This window comes from Arachis hypogaea, chromosome 14 (assembly GCF_003086295.3).
Source record: "Arachis hypogaea cultivar Tifrunner chromosome 14, arahy.Tifrunner.gnm2.J5K5, whole genome shotgun sequence".
NCBI lineage: Eukaryota > Viridiplantae > Streptophyta > Magnoliopsida > Fabales > Fabaceae > Arachis > Arachis hypogaea.
The window spans coordinates 33,271,379-33,288,799 of NC_092049.1; the positions used below are offsets into that span (position 1 = coordinate 33,271,379).

Sequence of the window (17,421 nt, forward strand, 5' to 3'; positions counted from 1 at the left end):
TTTACACAAAGGTCACGTATTGTTATTGATTCTAAAAATTACAAACAGAAAAATAATATTAGTATCTGTTATTAACAAGGTAAAAAAAATAGAAAGCATTAAGTATCATAATACTATACAATCAGTTTTGGTCATAGAATGTCATTGAAGCAAGCACATTTTTGGCACCAATGGTTTCGTTTTACGCTTTTGAAGCCTCCACTTTTGAGAAGTAGCAATTTATAACTCCTTGTAAAAGCAGGTTTACTTTGACGTTTAGATCAAAAAGGAATCCAAAGGCAAGGAGGATGCGTTCAATCCACTCAAACATACTTCTCTTCTTTCTAATGCTAAACTAACCATCGCCATAGCCAATTTTCTAAAAAGCCAAAAGCACATGCAAAGTAATTACAAATCACAACAACAATGGCTTACAATTTCAATATCACAGTAAAAAATTAACAACCATAGTACCTAACGCAAACCCCATTCCCATACACAACATCAACACCACATTCCCTCGTGTACATCAACAATAACCACATCAATCAATGTAATAACAGCTTACCACAAAAACGTTTTAATTAGAGCAAATAATCAGTTTATTGATATTCAGAACAAGACGACAATACCATCAGTGATGACCAGAACAATAACCAAACTAGTCAGTGACCAATAAATTCAATTTCAGAACCTCAGCCTTCGTTAATATGTTCCTGAACAAAAGATAATACCATCACTCATAATCTGAACAAAAAATCTCCACACTAATATAATTTTTAGACACTCAACTTTAATTATTTATTTTTCGGAAATTTAATTATGTTCCAAAATAAAAAGGCAACCATCACTAGTAATCAGAACAACAATCGAAGCAATAATCAGAAGAGTAATTTTAATTTCAAAAACTCAGCCTTAATTAACTTTTTCCCGGAACAAAAGTACAATACCATCTCCTGTAACTAGAACAATAACCAAAATAATAATCAGAACATCAATCTGAATTTCAGAATCTCAAACTTAACTAATTTTTTTCTCATAACAAAGTTACAATACTATGAATTGTAACCGGAAAAAGAATCAAAACAACAACCGTAACAGTTATCAAAACAGCAATTCGGAGATTCGAAAATCACCATTAATTTTTTCCTAACCAAAAACGAAAATATTGGTTTACCTGAGCTTCGGAATAGGGGAAGGAGCAGTTGAGCAGGGGTCGTGGCAGCTGGCACGATTAACCTCCGCGGTGGGGACTGGCTAAATGATAATGCAGAGAGGAAGAAGAACGGGGACACCAGCGCGGAAACAAAGAACCAGATGCCTGTGCCGTAGCAACAGATTTGTGGGACAGCCACAGCAGATGGGCAGCTGGCGACGGTCACAACCGAGCAGGGGACGGACGACGACGACCTGGCCACGCACACGACCGCCAGACGACGACCGACCATGACCTGGAGACCCTTGCGTCGGGGGAATGGAAGGGCCTTCGGCCACTTGGAAACAGGAGGATTGTCAACCGACCACGACGAACCCGCCGGCAACGGTCAGACCAACGGCGGCGCGCTGAGGCTAGGTTTGTATTTTGGGGAGAAATAACACTGAGTCTGAGGAATCAGAAATGAGGCTCGAGGGGAGGGCAAGGGTTTCCTCTGACTGACGACTAGAATTTGGGTCTTCTTCTTTTAACCAAAACGCAAAAAAACAACGCCGTTTTCATCACAGCTGCTTTGGAACTTTGAACCAAAAACTTACTTTGGATAGTTTTATGGCAACAATATTAGACTAAACAAATATTACCATTCAAAATGCCAAAAAAATCCAACTACCTGAGCCCAAAACCTCCCATAGCCCATGAACACATTTACTGGACCAGACCATATTACTACTTAATATAAACACATCATTTACATTAATTAATAAATTTAGGCCAAATCAAAAACAGAATCAGATGAACTCCTTTGCCCGTTATAGCATCAACACAGTATCTTTGACCTCTCCTCACAAACACGTGTCACAGCCCACCAGTGACATATGCAGTCCGCATGACATGATGATTATATTGGTAAGCACCATAGAACTCCCCACTTACGAAAAATATTGATTGAATTGTTCAGAAGTTCGATCAAGAATCATAGCCACCAATACTGGTCAAGTGTATATGTTGGATGCCATGACATATAATTGGTTTTTGACGAAGTTTCACGCTAGATGGACGAGGAAGAAGAACATAGTCACTGTCAAAACTAGCCTATTCATCCAGTTGGGGAGAATCTTTTGTGTTGTGTATGGGCTTAGGCCCTGCAAATTACTTTATATTCCAATCGGCTCAAATTATTAATTTGTTGAAAAATATCTCCAAAATTACTATGATAAAAATACCTACAATTTTTTTTAAAAGCGACAAAAGTATTTAGCCGTTAAATATATATTTCAAAAAATTGTAATATTAAATTTTGATACAATTTTGCAAAAAAAAATAATAAAAAAAATATTTTTATTCTTAAAGTTTAATGGTTTTACACTAAATAGATATGTTTTACATTTTTATATAAATTACTAAAAATATTTTAAAAAATCAAAAGATCAAATTTTGGCTATTTTTTATGCAATTTTTAAATATTTATTAAAATATTTTCACAAAATTTTGTATCAAATGCACAAACGACTTACTAAATACAAAATCATTTGTCATTTAAATATGTTTTAGTATTATTGTTATATTTTAAAATATTTTAAAAGTATTTTTATCATTAATAAATTTAGAAGATATTTCTATTAGTGTGTTGATAATTAAAAAACACTTTTGGTAATTTACCCTAAAGTGAAATAAATATTCATACAAAAAGAAAATTAAAAAATATAAAAGAATTCAACATACGGTTGAGTTTTTTTAATATTGCAGGGAGATGAGTGATTTTTTTTCATTATTTTTCTATGCGTGAGTTACACAATACTATGAAAAAAAGCTTTAATATGTTGGAACACACAAAATGGCACCGCCGTGTTGTAGTGTCTAAAATTTTTTAATCATTTAAAATCAAAATGGGAGCACCCTTTTATAATAAAATAATTATTTTAAAATTTTACAATTAGAAAATGGTAACACCGTTTTGTGAATGTTTTTTTTTTTTTAATAAAAAATAAAAAAATGGTAGTAATGTTTTGCCTGTTATACGAATTTAAAAATTGAAATTGGTCAAAATAGTATTGACGTTTTGTACTGACACGAATAAAAATAAAAATATAAAACTAACTATAAAAGCAGCTCTAGTGTTATGCTGAGAATACCTTGCGGAGAGAATAGAAGTGAGTAACATAAAGTTGTTTTTAGTTTTAGATTTTGAGAGTTATTTAGTAGTTTGTTCTGCATATATTGAGTGAAAAAAATTTGTGGATAAATGTATTGAGTGTATTAAATGGAGAGTTATATTAGTTTAAAAATATATTACAATAGTTAGATTTTGTATGATACATATGAAGACGTGAATTTTTTATGTGAGAAACTGTCTTATTGTTGTTTTTTTTTTTTATATATAAAGGACTTACGAGTGTATTTTTTCAAAGTGTAAATCATCAAGTGCTAATGAGAATGAAATATTTTGTACAGGCAGTCTGTATTGATATTCGGTGGTTTCATTCAATTTCAAATAAGACATGTGATTGATGAAGCTAATATATAAGGAAAGTTTTCGACCTACCATCAAACTAGAGCGGAAGCCTCTCTTATCGAGTTATATGTGAATTCGAGAAAATTAAATATGCTAATTTTTCAGAACCCAACATAGACGGGATAGGTTATAATACTAAGGGTGTGTGTGGTTGGAGGGAATACAAGTATATTCCCAAGAATTTTGAGATGGGAATATCTTATTCCCATGTTTGGTTCAAGATTTAAAAAATTATTCTTGGGTATGTTTTATTCCCTGGAATCAAAATCCAACCCATTTCATTCCCATCTCCCCCCTGGTTATCTTTAATTCCAATGGGAATGGAATGTGTATAATAAAGTGAAAAGACCAAAATACCCTTGTTAATTTCACTCCAACCTTTCTTTTCAGATTTTTACTCCTCATTTGATCAAAAACCCAAACCCTAGCAGAGCCCCTCTCCCATCGAAACTAAAACCTAGCCGAGCTTCTTCCCCAAATTCACGGAGGCTCCACCGGCGTCAGCACCGTCTCGCCGCCGATTTGAGTTTGCACGACCACCCCTCACCTTATTTTAGAAGAAAATTCACTTCAATCGTTCGTTTGCGTTCGTGTTCCATCATCGCAGCTCGGTTCACCGCGACTGTATGCTTGCCGTCGTCGCTGCCGCGCCTCTAACCAAATCCTCTGCGTCGCGTGCTCGCGTTTGGTCTCTCTCCTCTGTCACTCTCTTGCTTGGCGTTGAGTTCGCCGTCGACGAGGAAGCTTTGCCACCGTTTCTCCAGTGCTTCGCATACGGTTCTCTCTCTCTCTCTCTCTCTCTCTCTCTCTCTCTCTCTCTCTCTCTCTCTCTCTCTCTCCCTCTCTCACTTTCTTATGTTGGTTGCAGGAGATACTAAATAAGAGCAAATTTGTTGCTATTGATGCTGGAAACAGGGGCTACCCTCCGAATAAGGTATGTAAGTTAATGATTGCGATGTTTTTGACACCAAATTTCTGATGATTTGATGATGACACTGATCTGAGGTAATTAACATCGTTGTTAAGTTTGCATAAGGTCACAAGTTGAAAAGTTATTTTCCACAGTGAGTGCTTTTGAGTTTGTGGTGTTTGAAATTTAAGGGGAGAAAATGAAGGTTAGATGGTGAATTGGTGATTGAGTTTTGGAGCACATAACCTAGTCATGTGTTTGCTGTTTTTCATTGTTTTTCAAGAACCAAAATTGCTTGCAATTCTTTTACTCTGTCAGATATTTGCAATTATGTCACTGAGAGCTAAAAAAAGATAATTTTGTTTCATTACAATTTTGTTAGCTAAACTTGAATTTAGTCAACTCAATTTAACTATTATGCTTTTGCATTCTTTTACTTGTGTTCTATTTAACTATGATGCTTTTGATTCTCTTTTGCTGATATCCTACAATCAAACTTCAAGCTGTTTTAGATTAGAATTGAAGTTCTCTAATTTGTATAAAGCATGTCTGTAGCATTCAATTAATTGTTTATTATCTTTCATTAAAATTAAATGATGATATAGAATTTCACTTACATTGACAATGTATATTTCACTTAAATGATCATTCTTTTAGTATAAAGTTACTATGATTTTTTGAGCAACAAGTGATGGACTTGCTGGAATGCTAGCAGTGTCAATAAAGAAATCTTCCAGTGTAGCTAGGAATTTTAACTGGTTCCCTAGGAAAGCTATTATTTTCTGGCACTCTGCAAGCTTTTCGGCAGCCAGAGCTAGATCCTCCTGACATAGCAGAGATCATATACATTACATGACTTGGCCAGAATTTGAAAGTCTTAGATAGACACCATTCCATGACCTCAAACTTACACATATTCACAATAAAAGTGGTTTTATTATGAGTTAGTGTTCAAGAACTTACTCGCATATATATATAACTACTTCCTCCAAGTTATGTAAAAAGTTTTTCTTTTTTTTTTTTTTTGTGCAGGGAGGATCTCTTATCATTCTGTCATCTTATTTGATTCTTCTCTACGTCTTAATGATACTCTTCTTTTATCAGGAAAAAAATGTTATTTTACCCAAAAAAGTTCTCTTATCCTTCAAGTTGCAAATGTCTGCCACATACTTGCTGTGTATTTGATGTTTGAATAGCAAAACTTACAATATAAAATTAAAAAAAAGCTGAAGAAGTTGCCTAAAGCATGTTATGATAGTGTATCTTGTTGAGGCCTGTGGTGCACTGAACACATTTGACATGCTTTCTATATTAAAGATGGAATATGAATATTGATTGATTCATGGATTAGTTATAGTCCTAAGAGGCCCTTTTTATAAGCTTGTTTTAGTATTTGAACTAAAGTTTATATTTTTAGGTTCATCTGCTTTTGTCCAAGGGCACATTTGGCTGCTTATACACCATCAATTGAGAAGAGTCGACCTGTATTACAAGGACTATTGGCTATAGATCACTTAACAAAGGAGGTAAGTTTTAACTAAATATTCTTAATATGGTAGGAGAGGTTTTAATTTCTACTTTTTTCCTGTCAAATAACATCATTATGAATATAACAAGATAGGACAAATGGGATTTGGAACTTGAATATTATTATTTTATTTTTTAGGGTACAAAGAAAGGGGGTTTTGAACCCAGGGTACAAGGGAAGGGAGAACTCTATCCTAATCAACTACCCCATTTAGGCTAATCCCAGATGGCTAACTTGAACATTATTTGATGACTATCGTTGATATTTAATTTCATCTGTAGTTTGAGAATGCCAGATATGCTCCCTTTTAAATATTTTGAATAAGTTTGAAGTATGCCTATTAATTTTATTTTTTAAATGATAGAAAAAGTTTACATAGAATAAATAAATAGTTAAGTCTTCTAGCTAAATATTTTAATATTTTTTTTTTTTGCAGAATGGATCCCAAACAGAAGATGAAAATTATTGCCTGCATGATTTTACATTTCGAATTAATGAATGATCTTATGGTTAAGTTGTTGATGATTTACTATGTTTTGATTATATTGCAATTAAAAAAAAAAGAAAAGAAAATGGAATGATAGTTATAGTAGGCAAGTAATAAGAGATGTTAGTGTTGATAGGATTATTTATTTTAGTGATCTAGCATGTATAGAAAACACAAGAATGGATAGATGTGCCTTTCATGCATTGTGTAACATGCTAAAAAGGGTTGGAAGGTTAGAACCAAGTAGGAATATGGGTGTGGAAGAAATGGTTGCCATGTTTTTACATATTATAGCACATGACGTCAAAATTAGAGTAATAAAGAGACAATTTGTGAGATCTGAAGAAACAATTAGTAGGCAGTTTAATGATGTATTGCTTGCTATTTTGAGATGTCATAATCTCTTACTGAAGAAACCTCAACCATTTAGCCAGGATAGAATGGATGAACGATGGAAATGGTTTAAGGTAATTTATTTTGCTAATGTTATTAAATCTCATATGGTTGGTGTTCTTTAGGATTGAGTTAATTAATCTTTGTTTTGGATTTTAGGATTGCCTAGGAGCTTTAGATGGTACTCATATCAAAGTCAATGTTCTTGAGGCTGATAAGCCTAGATATCGAAACAGAAAAGGTGACATAACAACAAATGTGCTTGGAGTGGTTGCTCCCGATATGCAATTTATCTACGTACTGGCGGGTTGGGAGGGTTCAGCTGCGGATTCTAGGGTATTGCGAGATGCACTATTTCGCAATGGGTTTAGTGTTCCCCAAGATATTTTATTGAGACTTTAATATATTATCAAAGTAACCATTTGATCTTTCATTAATTTTGTTCAATTGTGTATGTCACACTAGGTCATTATTACTTATGTGATGCTGGATACATGAATTGTGAAGGATTAAAATATCATTTGAGTGAGTTTAATCCACATAATCAACCTAGTACAGCCCAAGAACTTTTTAATATGAAACACTCATAAGCTAGAAATGTTATTGAAAGGGCATTTGGAGTATTGAAAGCAAGATGGGGAATTTTAAGGGGAAGATCATTTTATCCTATTAAAACTCAAGGAAGAATTATAACTGCATGTTGCCTTTTGCATAATCACATTAGAAGAGTGATGGTTGCCTATTAATGAGATAGTAGATCAAAATATGCTTGGAGTAGATGGGGGGACGATCCACCATATTGAGACGAGCGATGCTTGGGGTAGATGGAGGGATCAACTTGCACAAGAAATGTGGAACCAATGGAGGAGAAAACATCATACACGATAACTGTGTTCATTTTTCTATGTATGAGGTTGTCTATTGTAACATTGATTTCATTTTATTGATGTGTTTCCGTTCTTGCACAAGAGTTATACGTCTGTTAGTAAATTTTAACTTTTTGAGACTTTTTTGTAACTTTAATTTGGATAATAGTAAAGCTTTTTAATACATATGTGGTTAGAATCGTTGAGATTTGTTTTATATAAGTTTAATTATGGATTATGAGACGAATTATGAATTATGGAATTTTTGAAAATTTAGATACGTATTTTGTGTTAATTTTAATTAAACATATTTAATATTAGGGGTATTTTAGTAAATTTAAAAAATGTAGAGTCAATAATAATTTAACCAATTTTAGTAAATTTTAAAAAATTTAGAATCAATAATAATTTTAATTAAAGATATTTGATATTAAGAGTATTTTAGTAAATTTAAAAAAATTTAGAGTCAATAATAATTTTATTAAAGATATTTGTTATTAGGCATATTTTAGTAGAGATATTTTAGTAAATTTAAAAAAATTTAGAGTAAAAAATAATTTAACTAAAGATATTTGTTATTAGGGATATTTTAGTAAATTTAAAAAAATTTAGAATCAATAATAATTTTAATTAAAGATATTTGATATTAGGAGTATTTTAGTAAATTTAAAAATAAAATAAAAATAATATTTTATTATATTTATATTTATTTAAAAAATTAGTCTAAAAAATTTAATTAAAAATATTTTATTTTATTATATTTATATTTTATTATATATATTTACTAAATTTAATCATTAATATTCTAATTAAAAATTATAAGGACATTTTGGACAAAGTATTCACAATTTCCAAATATATTAAATATGAACCAAACAAAAACTAAAACATTCCTAGGCATATTATTAATATTTCATAGATTTTATTTTTACAAACCAAACATAGGAATACTATATACTTGGTAATATTATTCCAAGGAATCATATTCCTAGTAATGATATTCCTAGGCATAAAAATTAATCTTTGAATCACACACTCCCTAAAAGCAATGAAAAATTTGAAGGTAATTATCAAATTGTTGGTCCAACTAAAGATATGAAAAAAGATGATATATCGATTGAGGAAGATGTAGTAGATATTACTGACACGCTAGCGGGTTAACATTCATTTAAAGAGCTATTATTTATACATACTTTAAATCTTTATGTCATGTATGTATCGAAATTTCTTAAATATGTCAATACAGATAATTTTGTTATTATTATTATTATTGAAAAAATTATTATTACTATTATTATTATTATTATTATTATTATTATTATTATTATTATTTATTATTATTATTATTATTATTATTGTTGTTGTTGTTGTTGTTGTTGTGGGTACAAATATTGTGGTGATTATGAATATAGTTGTGGATGTGGTAGGTTTGGATACGGTGGGTATGCATATAGTTGCGGATACTGTGGTTGTTCTTGTCGAGGCTGAGGTGGTTGTTCTTATTGAGGTCGTTGTTCTTAGGCAGGGTTTGGTAAAGCTTTTTCAAGAGGTGCTTGTACTTTTGAAAAGCACAAGCACCTCATTTTACGTTTGGTAAATTAAAAAGTCTAAGTGCTTGTTCTTGCGGCTTTTAAAAGTTAGGGGTGCTTTTGAAAGCACTTAAGCGGGAGCTTTTCAAAGTTAACTTGTGCTTATCAAATTTTATTTATTTTTTCGCACATATTTCCTGCTATTATATTGCCATGGAAATCCTCATATATTTCTAACTTCTCATTCTAATCTTCACAAATTCTAACACAGTCTTCATATATTTTTTATTTTTCAACCTAATCTTCACAAATTTCAACACAAATATATCTCTATCACATATTAGGTATGAACTTCTATCTATTTATATTATTTTTTTTGTGCGTTATTTTTGTATTTTTTTAGTAGATCTATTATATTTATTTGTTTTTTATCTGTTCTTTAAAATGTGAAGAAGATGACTTGGTTTATAAAAACTAATCATAAAATTTTTCTTGCATGAACATTAGTCAAAATTATAATAATAACATGTATATATATGTAAATATAGATATATAATCATAAGAGTAATTTATTTGAGATATATGTCTCATTTTTTATGATATGTAAAGGTAAGCCAATATATATAGGTGGGTAATGGACGTACCCAATACTAACATTGGATTACATACAAATTTTATTATTGGTTAGTGATAACTTTATTTATATTAGTACAATCAAGTAAATATTTAAACTATTACTCTCTAAAATTTGAGTTAGGTAATTTAGTATTTTTAATTATGATGTTTAGGATAAAATAAATTTTTATGATACTTATATAAAATTTTAAAGTTAAAAAATAAAAGAATTTATTTATTATATTTATATTTATTATGAATTTTTTATTTTAAAATATTATATAAAATTTTAAAAAATTTCTAAAAATAAATTATTCTTCATTATAAACATATTTATTATAATTTTTTTAAGTTTTAAAAGTTGTTTTACCAAACATAATTGTGATACTTGTGATTAGTAAAAGTCATTTTTAATTTGATTTTATCAAATGCAAGCGCTACAGCTTTTAAAAAGTTGTTTTTTAAAATACAGCTTTTATAAGCTACTTTCAAAAAGTAAAAGCTCTACCAAACCAAGCCTTACTGTGGTTGTTACTCTTGCTCAGCATGCTTAAATAGTCGCAGGTGATCACTGAACTTACCGACATACCAATCCATGTACTGGTCGGATAATTGATAGTTGTAGACATGTGCATCTGTCAATACACATGGACTATTTAACCATGGTATGATCCATTTTTCGTGCTCTACGCTCTAATTCTTGTTTTTTGGACCCGTCAGCACTTAATGTGATAAATACTGCAGTCGATTGTTAAAATAATAAGGGAAATAGTATTCAGATACGCGCATAAAGTGTATAAGATGTGATTATCTCAAGAAAGAATATATGTATAGTCCAAGTGGGATATTGTTAACAAATTATTTAATTTCCTAATTTATTTGTGGGCAATACATATATTAATTATAATCACATATAATACTATTTTAAATTAAATGACTTAGATAAAGGTGATCTCATTTATTGCTATAAATGCTAAATTAAATAAGTTATAATTACTTTTGATTTGGAATTAAATGGGAATAAAATCAGATATTATCTTTTAGACTTTGGATAATTATCTTTTGGATTTTAAATATATTATTTTTTGAAATTTAAATATTATTTTTTATTTGAGTTTTAGGATTTAATGAGTGCCATACTCAAATATAAATAGTACTTTCAGATTTCGGTCCCTAATATACCAAAACTACCTCAGCAATCCATAAAAAAAAGTTACAATTCAGCCGTCTAACAATATAGAAGTTGAGAAAGATCGAAAAAATACAAATAAAAACTCTTCCAATCATAATTCATGTTTATGAATTTAGTACGCTTTTATATTTGCATTTAAGTATTTTTTTTTTTAATGATTTAACACGAATCATTTTTGAATTCAGAAATTCTAAAAAAATTCCAATACTTTGGTCAAATTCATTCGTGAGGCTGCATCAGACGTGCCGTTTCAAGGGCGCCTCTGTAAAGTGGAGTTGAAATCTATTTGATGGGCGGTTCATGTGAAATAGACCCTTTGTATTTTGGCACAACTTTAAATTTATGGGTATTTTGGAAAATAAATTTTCTTAATGTTTATTTAATTAAAAGAGCCCAGTACAGTCTCCAATACATTTGCCACTCTCATTTCTGAGAAGGCCTCAGAGTCTTTGGGCCTGGCCCAACTTGTCTGCTCTTAGCAACGGTACTTTTAGTTGCCGCGTTTTCCCATAAAACCAAAAGAGGGAAAGAATTGCCGCGTTTTTTCCTATTGCACTTCTTTGATTACTTTGACCTCCATCAAACATCCAAGGGTTACGAAATTAATTTGTCATTTACTTTGACCCCATTGTAATTGTAGTAACCGGTGGTAAATGACAAGAGAAAGTCAATCAATGAAGACTAAAGATAATAAATTAATCAATTAAAAAACAAAAGATGGGAAAGTTTGAATCGCAGGAACGTGATGGTGTCGGTTTGAGATGGAGAAGGGAGGACTGAGGAGTGGTGACAACTGACAAAGTGGTCATCCCTCATTTTCCATTCGCTCCCCCACTCATTGCTGAAAAGTGAAAACCTCCTTCAATAACTCCGTCATTTCCTCGCTCTTTCACTCTAACACCTCTAGTTCACATCGAACCTTCTGGAATTTTCTTCCATGTCACTCTCACGGGGACATTCCCGTCATTTCCCCAGCACTATATACCAACTGTCATTTCCACGATCCAAACCGAGTAGTGAGAGTGTAGGTTGAGCTTTGGACGTTGCTTGTTTAGTTTTATAAACTTTTATTGTTTTAAGTGTTTTCATTTCGCTCCCCATTTCTCCAATTTGAACACCACCACAACATGGACAGAGGCGGTTACAATCAGAGACGTGGTGGTGGTAACGCCAGAGGCGACGGAGGAGGAGGCCGCATGAGAGGAAGAGCAAGAGGAAGAAACTTTTCCCAACCCCGACGGCAACCGGCTGACAGTGGCGGAGGAAGAGGCACCGCCGGCAGAGGATTTTATCCGCAACCACCACCACCACAGTGGCAGCCAAGGCAGCAGAACACCATCTCCGGGGGCACATCAACCGCAACCGGCAGCGGAACCGCACCTCCAAGTCTCGTTTCCCCTCCGTCAAACCCTCATCCTCCCTCTCAAAAAGGTAATTTTAGTAAATAATTTTAAAATAATTTAATCTACATTCATCTTCAAGTAACCAAGTTATGTTGGTATTTTATGCAGTTGTTCCGGTTGCCGGAATGGGAACGATTGGAACGTCTTCAGACTCCAATGAAACGATCTCACCAATTCAGAGGCCCGACGCCGGTGGCAAGCTGGCGGTTAAGACCAAGACTCTTCAGGTGAACCATTTTTCAGTGAAATTCAACCCGAAGAGCAGGATCATACACTATAATGTCGATGTGAGTCCCCAATCGCCGCCACAACCAGGCCGTCCACCGAGGAGGATATCAAAGACCGAACTGTCATTGATCCGTGACAAGTTGTTCCTTGACCGTCCGGAGCTGCCGCTAGGGATGACTGCCTACGATGGTGAGAAGAACATTTTTAGCATGGTTAGTTTGCCCGAAGAGGCTTTTGTGGTGGAAGTGTCCAAGGGAGAGGACGAGAGGCCCACAGGATTCATCGTGACGTTGACTCTAGTCAACATTCTTGAGATGAGTAGGTTGGAGGATTACATCAGAGGCAGGGCATTGTCAATCCCCAGAGTGATCTTGCAGGGTGTGGATGTGGTCTTCAAGGAGAATCCAACAAAATGTACTGTTCCGGTTGGTCGCTGCTTCTACCCAATGAACCCGAAATTTAGAGAGACGAATCTTCAGCCTGGTGTGATTGCTGTTGGAGGGTTTCAGCATAGTCTCAAACCAACCCGTCAAGGACTGTCATTGTGCTTGGATTATTCGGTTTTGTCTTTCAAGAAACAAATGTCAGTGCTGGATTTCCTTCATGAACAGATTACCGGTTTCAATTTGCGCGAATTCGGAAGGTATAGAAAACATGTTGAAAATGTGCTAATTGGTTTGAAGGTTCATGTCACCCACCGGAGGACCAAACAGAAGTACACAGTTGCTCGATTAACTGGCAAGGACACACGACAAATCAATTTCCCTGCCGTGGATGCACAGGGGAACCCCACTGGGCAGCTTAGCCTTGTTGGCTACTTCCAGAATAGGTATCAGATTGATATCAGGTACAAGGACATCCCTGCATTGGATTTTGGAGGTAACAAGACCAACTATGTGCCAATGGAACTTTGTGTCTTGGTTGAGGGTCAGAGGTATCCCAAAGAGTATTTGGGTAGCAATGCTGCGAAAAATTTGAAAGATATGTGCCTGCCTCCACCGAGAGTGAGGCAAGATGCAATACAGGCGATGGTGAATTCAAGATGTGGACCCTGTGGGTAAGTGGACTATGATTTCATGATTATGCTGTTTGTTGAAACTTGAATTGTTTGGTTTACATAATTTAATCTCTTGTTGATTTTAAGTATCGAGTGACAATGCTGCATTGTATTTGTAACCATTAGCATGTCTTTAATAGCTTTAAGCCTTAACTTCACTGGTACAAGGGTTTGCTTTTGTGAGATTCTTAGGGAGATGATAATGCGTTTTGATTTGCATGCTGAAAAATGAAAGTGCCATCAAACTATTCTTTTTGGGTTGAATTATCAATTTTGAAAAGTCCATGCATAATGGACTGTAATCTCACCTTGTCTGTTAATTATATATCAAAACTTGTACTTCTATAATCTTTTTTTTATGCATGATCAATATTGTCTTGCTAGATATGAGTTGAATGGTATAGAAAATGCACATATCCTTTGAGACTTTTCACTGTTCTTTATGTGATTATTAGTTCAGGTTCCATTCAATTGTCTAGGATCCATGGGATGACTACTTACCTGCTTTCATGAATTTTCATATACATAAATACTTGCTTAGTTTTGTTGATATAAATATCGAATCTTATTGTTGACATAATGGGTGTTTTTGCTCTTCATTTACTATTGTCTTCCTTTTTGCTATGCATTCTTCAAGAAGTTGGATTCTTAAAGAACCTGTGCTTTTTCCTTTTATAAAGTCAAATTAACTTAATATGAGGGGGCCTCTTGAAGGACTGCTATAACTTAAAACAAATGCTTACATTCCAAAATGTCATGCTATCTTTAATATATCTTTATGATTGTCACTTTATTTTCCCAATTTACCGGACACAATCCACTAATAAAATCTTATTTCACAGGGGTGATATCGTTGGAAATTTTGAAATGAATGTCAGCAATGTTATGACAACAGTGACTGGCCGTGTACTTGGACCCCCAAAACTGAAGCTTAGCGATCCAAGTGGCAGGACTATCCATATGGCATTGACTCCAGAGAAGTGCCAATGGAATTTAGTTGAGAAGTCAATGGTTGAAGGTAAGCCAGTTGAGTGTTGGGGCATTCTTGATTTCACCCTCCGCAGTAGATGTGTCTTTTTCGATAATAGATTCATTTCTAAGCTTATTGAGAAGTACAATAAATTTGGCATCATCATGAAGGAGCCAGTTTGGATAGAAAAAACAGACATGTTGAAACTTGGAAACTATAATCAGCTTTCTGACTTACTTGAAAAGATTAATGATGCGGTTTCCAGAAAATATAGATGCCGGCTGCAATTTCTTCTTTGTGTAATGGCCTCCAAAGATCCAGGTTACAAGTGCCTCAAGTGGATTGCTGAGACCAAGGTCGGCATTGTGACACAGTGCTGCTTGTCGGGTAATGCTAATTCTGCAAAAGATCAATATCTTACTAATCTTGCTCTCAAGATCAATGCGAAAATTGGAGGCAGCAATGTGGAGCTTATTAATAGGCTTCCTCACTTTGAGGGCGATGGTCATGTTATGTTTATCGGGGCTGATGTAAATCATCCGGCTTCCAGGGATGCAAATAGTCCATCAATGGCTGCTGTGGTTGCCACTGTTAATTGGCCGGCTGCAAACCGCTATGCTGCTCGAGTTTGTGCTCAAGAGCATCGCACTGAGAAGATTTTGAACTTTGGAGAAGTTTGCCTTGAGCTTGTTTCATGTTATGAAAGGCTGAATGGAGCCAAGCCTGAAAAGATTGTTATCTTCCGTGATGGGGTCAGTGAAAGTCAATTTCAGATGGTTCTTGGTGAAGAGCTTCAGGATTTGAAGAGGACCTTCGAACGTGCAAATTATTCCCCAACCATCACTCTTATTGTGGCACAAAAGCGACACCAGACTCGACTCTTCCCTTCTCCTGCTGAGAATGAGATGACATCTGCTACTCGCGGCAATGTGTTGCCTGGAACAGTGGTGGATACAGTAATCATCCACCCCTTTGAGTTTGACTTTTATCTGGTTAGTCACCATGGAAGCCTGGGAACAAGCAAGCCCACTCATTACCATGTCTTGTGGGATGAGCACGATTTCACATCAGATAAACTCCAGGAACTGATATATGACATGTGCTTTACATTTGCGCGGTGCACGAAACCTGTGTCTTTAGTCCCTCCGGTGTACTATGCTGACCTTGCTGCATACAGAGGACGACAATACTATGAAGCAAAGATTGGGATGCAATCTCCGTATTCAGCTACATCTTCCTCATCATCACCTTTGGCTTCATCCGTTTCTTCAGCTACTTCAAATTCGAATGATATGGATTTCTACAAACTGCATTCTGATCTGGAAAATATAATGTTCTTCATCTAAAGGGTCTTCATTCCGTACAACAATGCACAGAGGAATCTCATTGTCAGTTAGATCAACATTTAGATTTACAGTTACAATGTTTTCATGTTCAGATATATGGCAATCTGAGAGGAGGAAAATATTTAGAGATGATAAAAATACGTATTTAGTTAACAAAATAATGGGTATAGACACTAATGTCAAGTTTGGTTTTCGCTTAATGATTGTCTCTGCATTAAGTTTTCACTACAGGATCCTATACTTTCCTATACTGTGAATTGTGCATTGTTTATTGTAAGTTGTTTGTTTAGCACAGCACTGTGAAATTTACTATTTTGAATTTTACAACATATGGACCTCACTTGTGAATGTTTTTATTTGGGATTCATACATACAATGAACATTTTACAAAATCGTGAATGTGACCCATAAATTAAGAAAACGTGGCTAAGCTATGGTGTTAAAAATAATCTGAGTATTGTTTTTTTTTTTTCTTTTGGTTTAAACAAGGATTACAAATCACCAACGAGAACGTGGCACGCAACGTAGGCCTAAAGCTCTCATGAAGTGAAGATGAAAAGGATGAATAAGAGGAGAGCTCTTAGCTTTGAGATTTTGTACAAGCTAAGCTAAGACACATGAGAATTCTTTAATTTGTTTATTATTATGTTATTATAGCTAGGTTCACCTCCTCGATAATGGGTCTCTTTTCACCTATATATGTTTGGGCATGTATGTGTGCATGATTCTAAACACGTTATATTGCATAACAAAGAAATATTATTAGGTGCAAGGTGCAATATGGCTGGTTATTAGATAATAAATGTAAAGTTAAATATTCAAGTTCGTAAAAGTGTGAAATTATTATTAGAGGGCTATGAAATTATACACAAAATTATGATACATACATTTTTTTTTTCTGCCAAGTTAGTTTTTGCCTAATTAAATTATATTAATTCAAAAATATTCGGTAATCAATGGTGATGAGTTTGAAAACTCCAAATTAATTTGTTGGTAATCAAACATTATTAAAATGATTAATCACAAAATTATTAATTTGAATTTTAATTCACATTTGTTAATTAATAATTTTGTTGCTTGCAGATCTTGTTTTTGGGCATAAAGAAAAATAAAAGCCCAAAATGGTTGGCTAAAATTCAGCCTTGTGCAAAAATGATTAAGAATATATGGCTGGAATTATTATTATGTGAATTGGGCTAGATTTTGTTGAACAAATCCAAATTAATATTTGCTACAAGATCATCAAGACT

The 17,421-nt window shown here is 33.7% G+C and overlaps 1 protein-coding gene and 1 long non-coding RNA gene across 2 annotated transcripts; one reads left to right on the top strand and one right to left on the bottom strand.

The window, feature by feature from the left end:
* Nucleotides 1-2,257, bottom strand: LOC112741939 (uncharacterized). Its single transcript, XR_011870861.1, has 2 exons — nt 1,157-2,257; nt 1-358 (listed from the first exon to the last, which is right to left on the bottom strand). It is a non-coding gene; the product is annotated as an uncharacterized lncRNA (long non-coding RNA).
* Nucleotides 2,258-11,710: 9,453 nt separating this feature from the next.
* Nucleotides 11,711-16,500, top strand: LOC112741940 (protein argonaute 2). The gene is made up of 3 exons (XM_025791133.3): nt 11,711-12,598; nt 12,679-13,855; nt 14,698-16,500. Exons 1-3 carry the CDS (start codon nt 12,295-12,297, stop codon nt 16,169-16,171), a joined length of 2,955 nt encoding a protein of 984 aa, XP_025646918.1. The 5' UTR covers nt 11,711-12,294; the 3' UTR covers nt 16,172-16,500.
* Nucleotides 16,501-17,421: the final 921 nt, after the last annotated feature.

Excerpts from the sequence above, each read along its gene's own strand:
- LOC112741940 (XM_025791133.3), top strand. The coding sequence starts at position 12,295 with ATGGACAGAGGCGGTTACAATCAGAGACGTGGTGGTGGTAACGCCAGA. Across the intron at positions 12,599-12,678 it reads TCATCCTCCCTCTCAAAAAG|TTGTTCCGGTTGCCGGAATG; the intron begins GTAATTTTAGTA and ends TATTTTATGCAG. Across the intron at positions 13,856-14,697 it reads TCAAGATGTGGACCCTGTGG|GGGTGATATCGTTGGAAATT; the intron begins GTAAGTGGACTA and ends CTTATTTCACAG.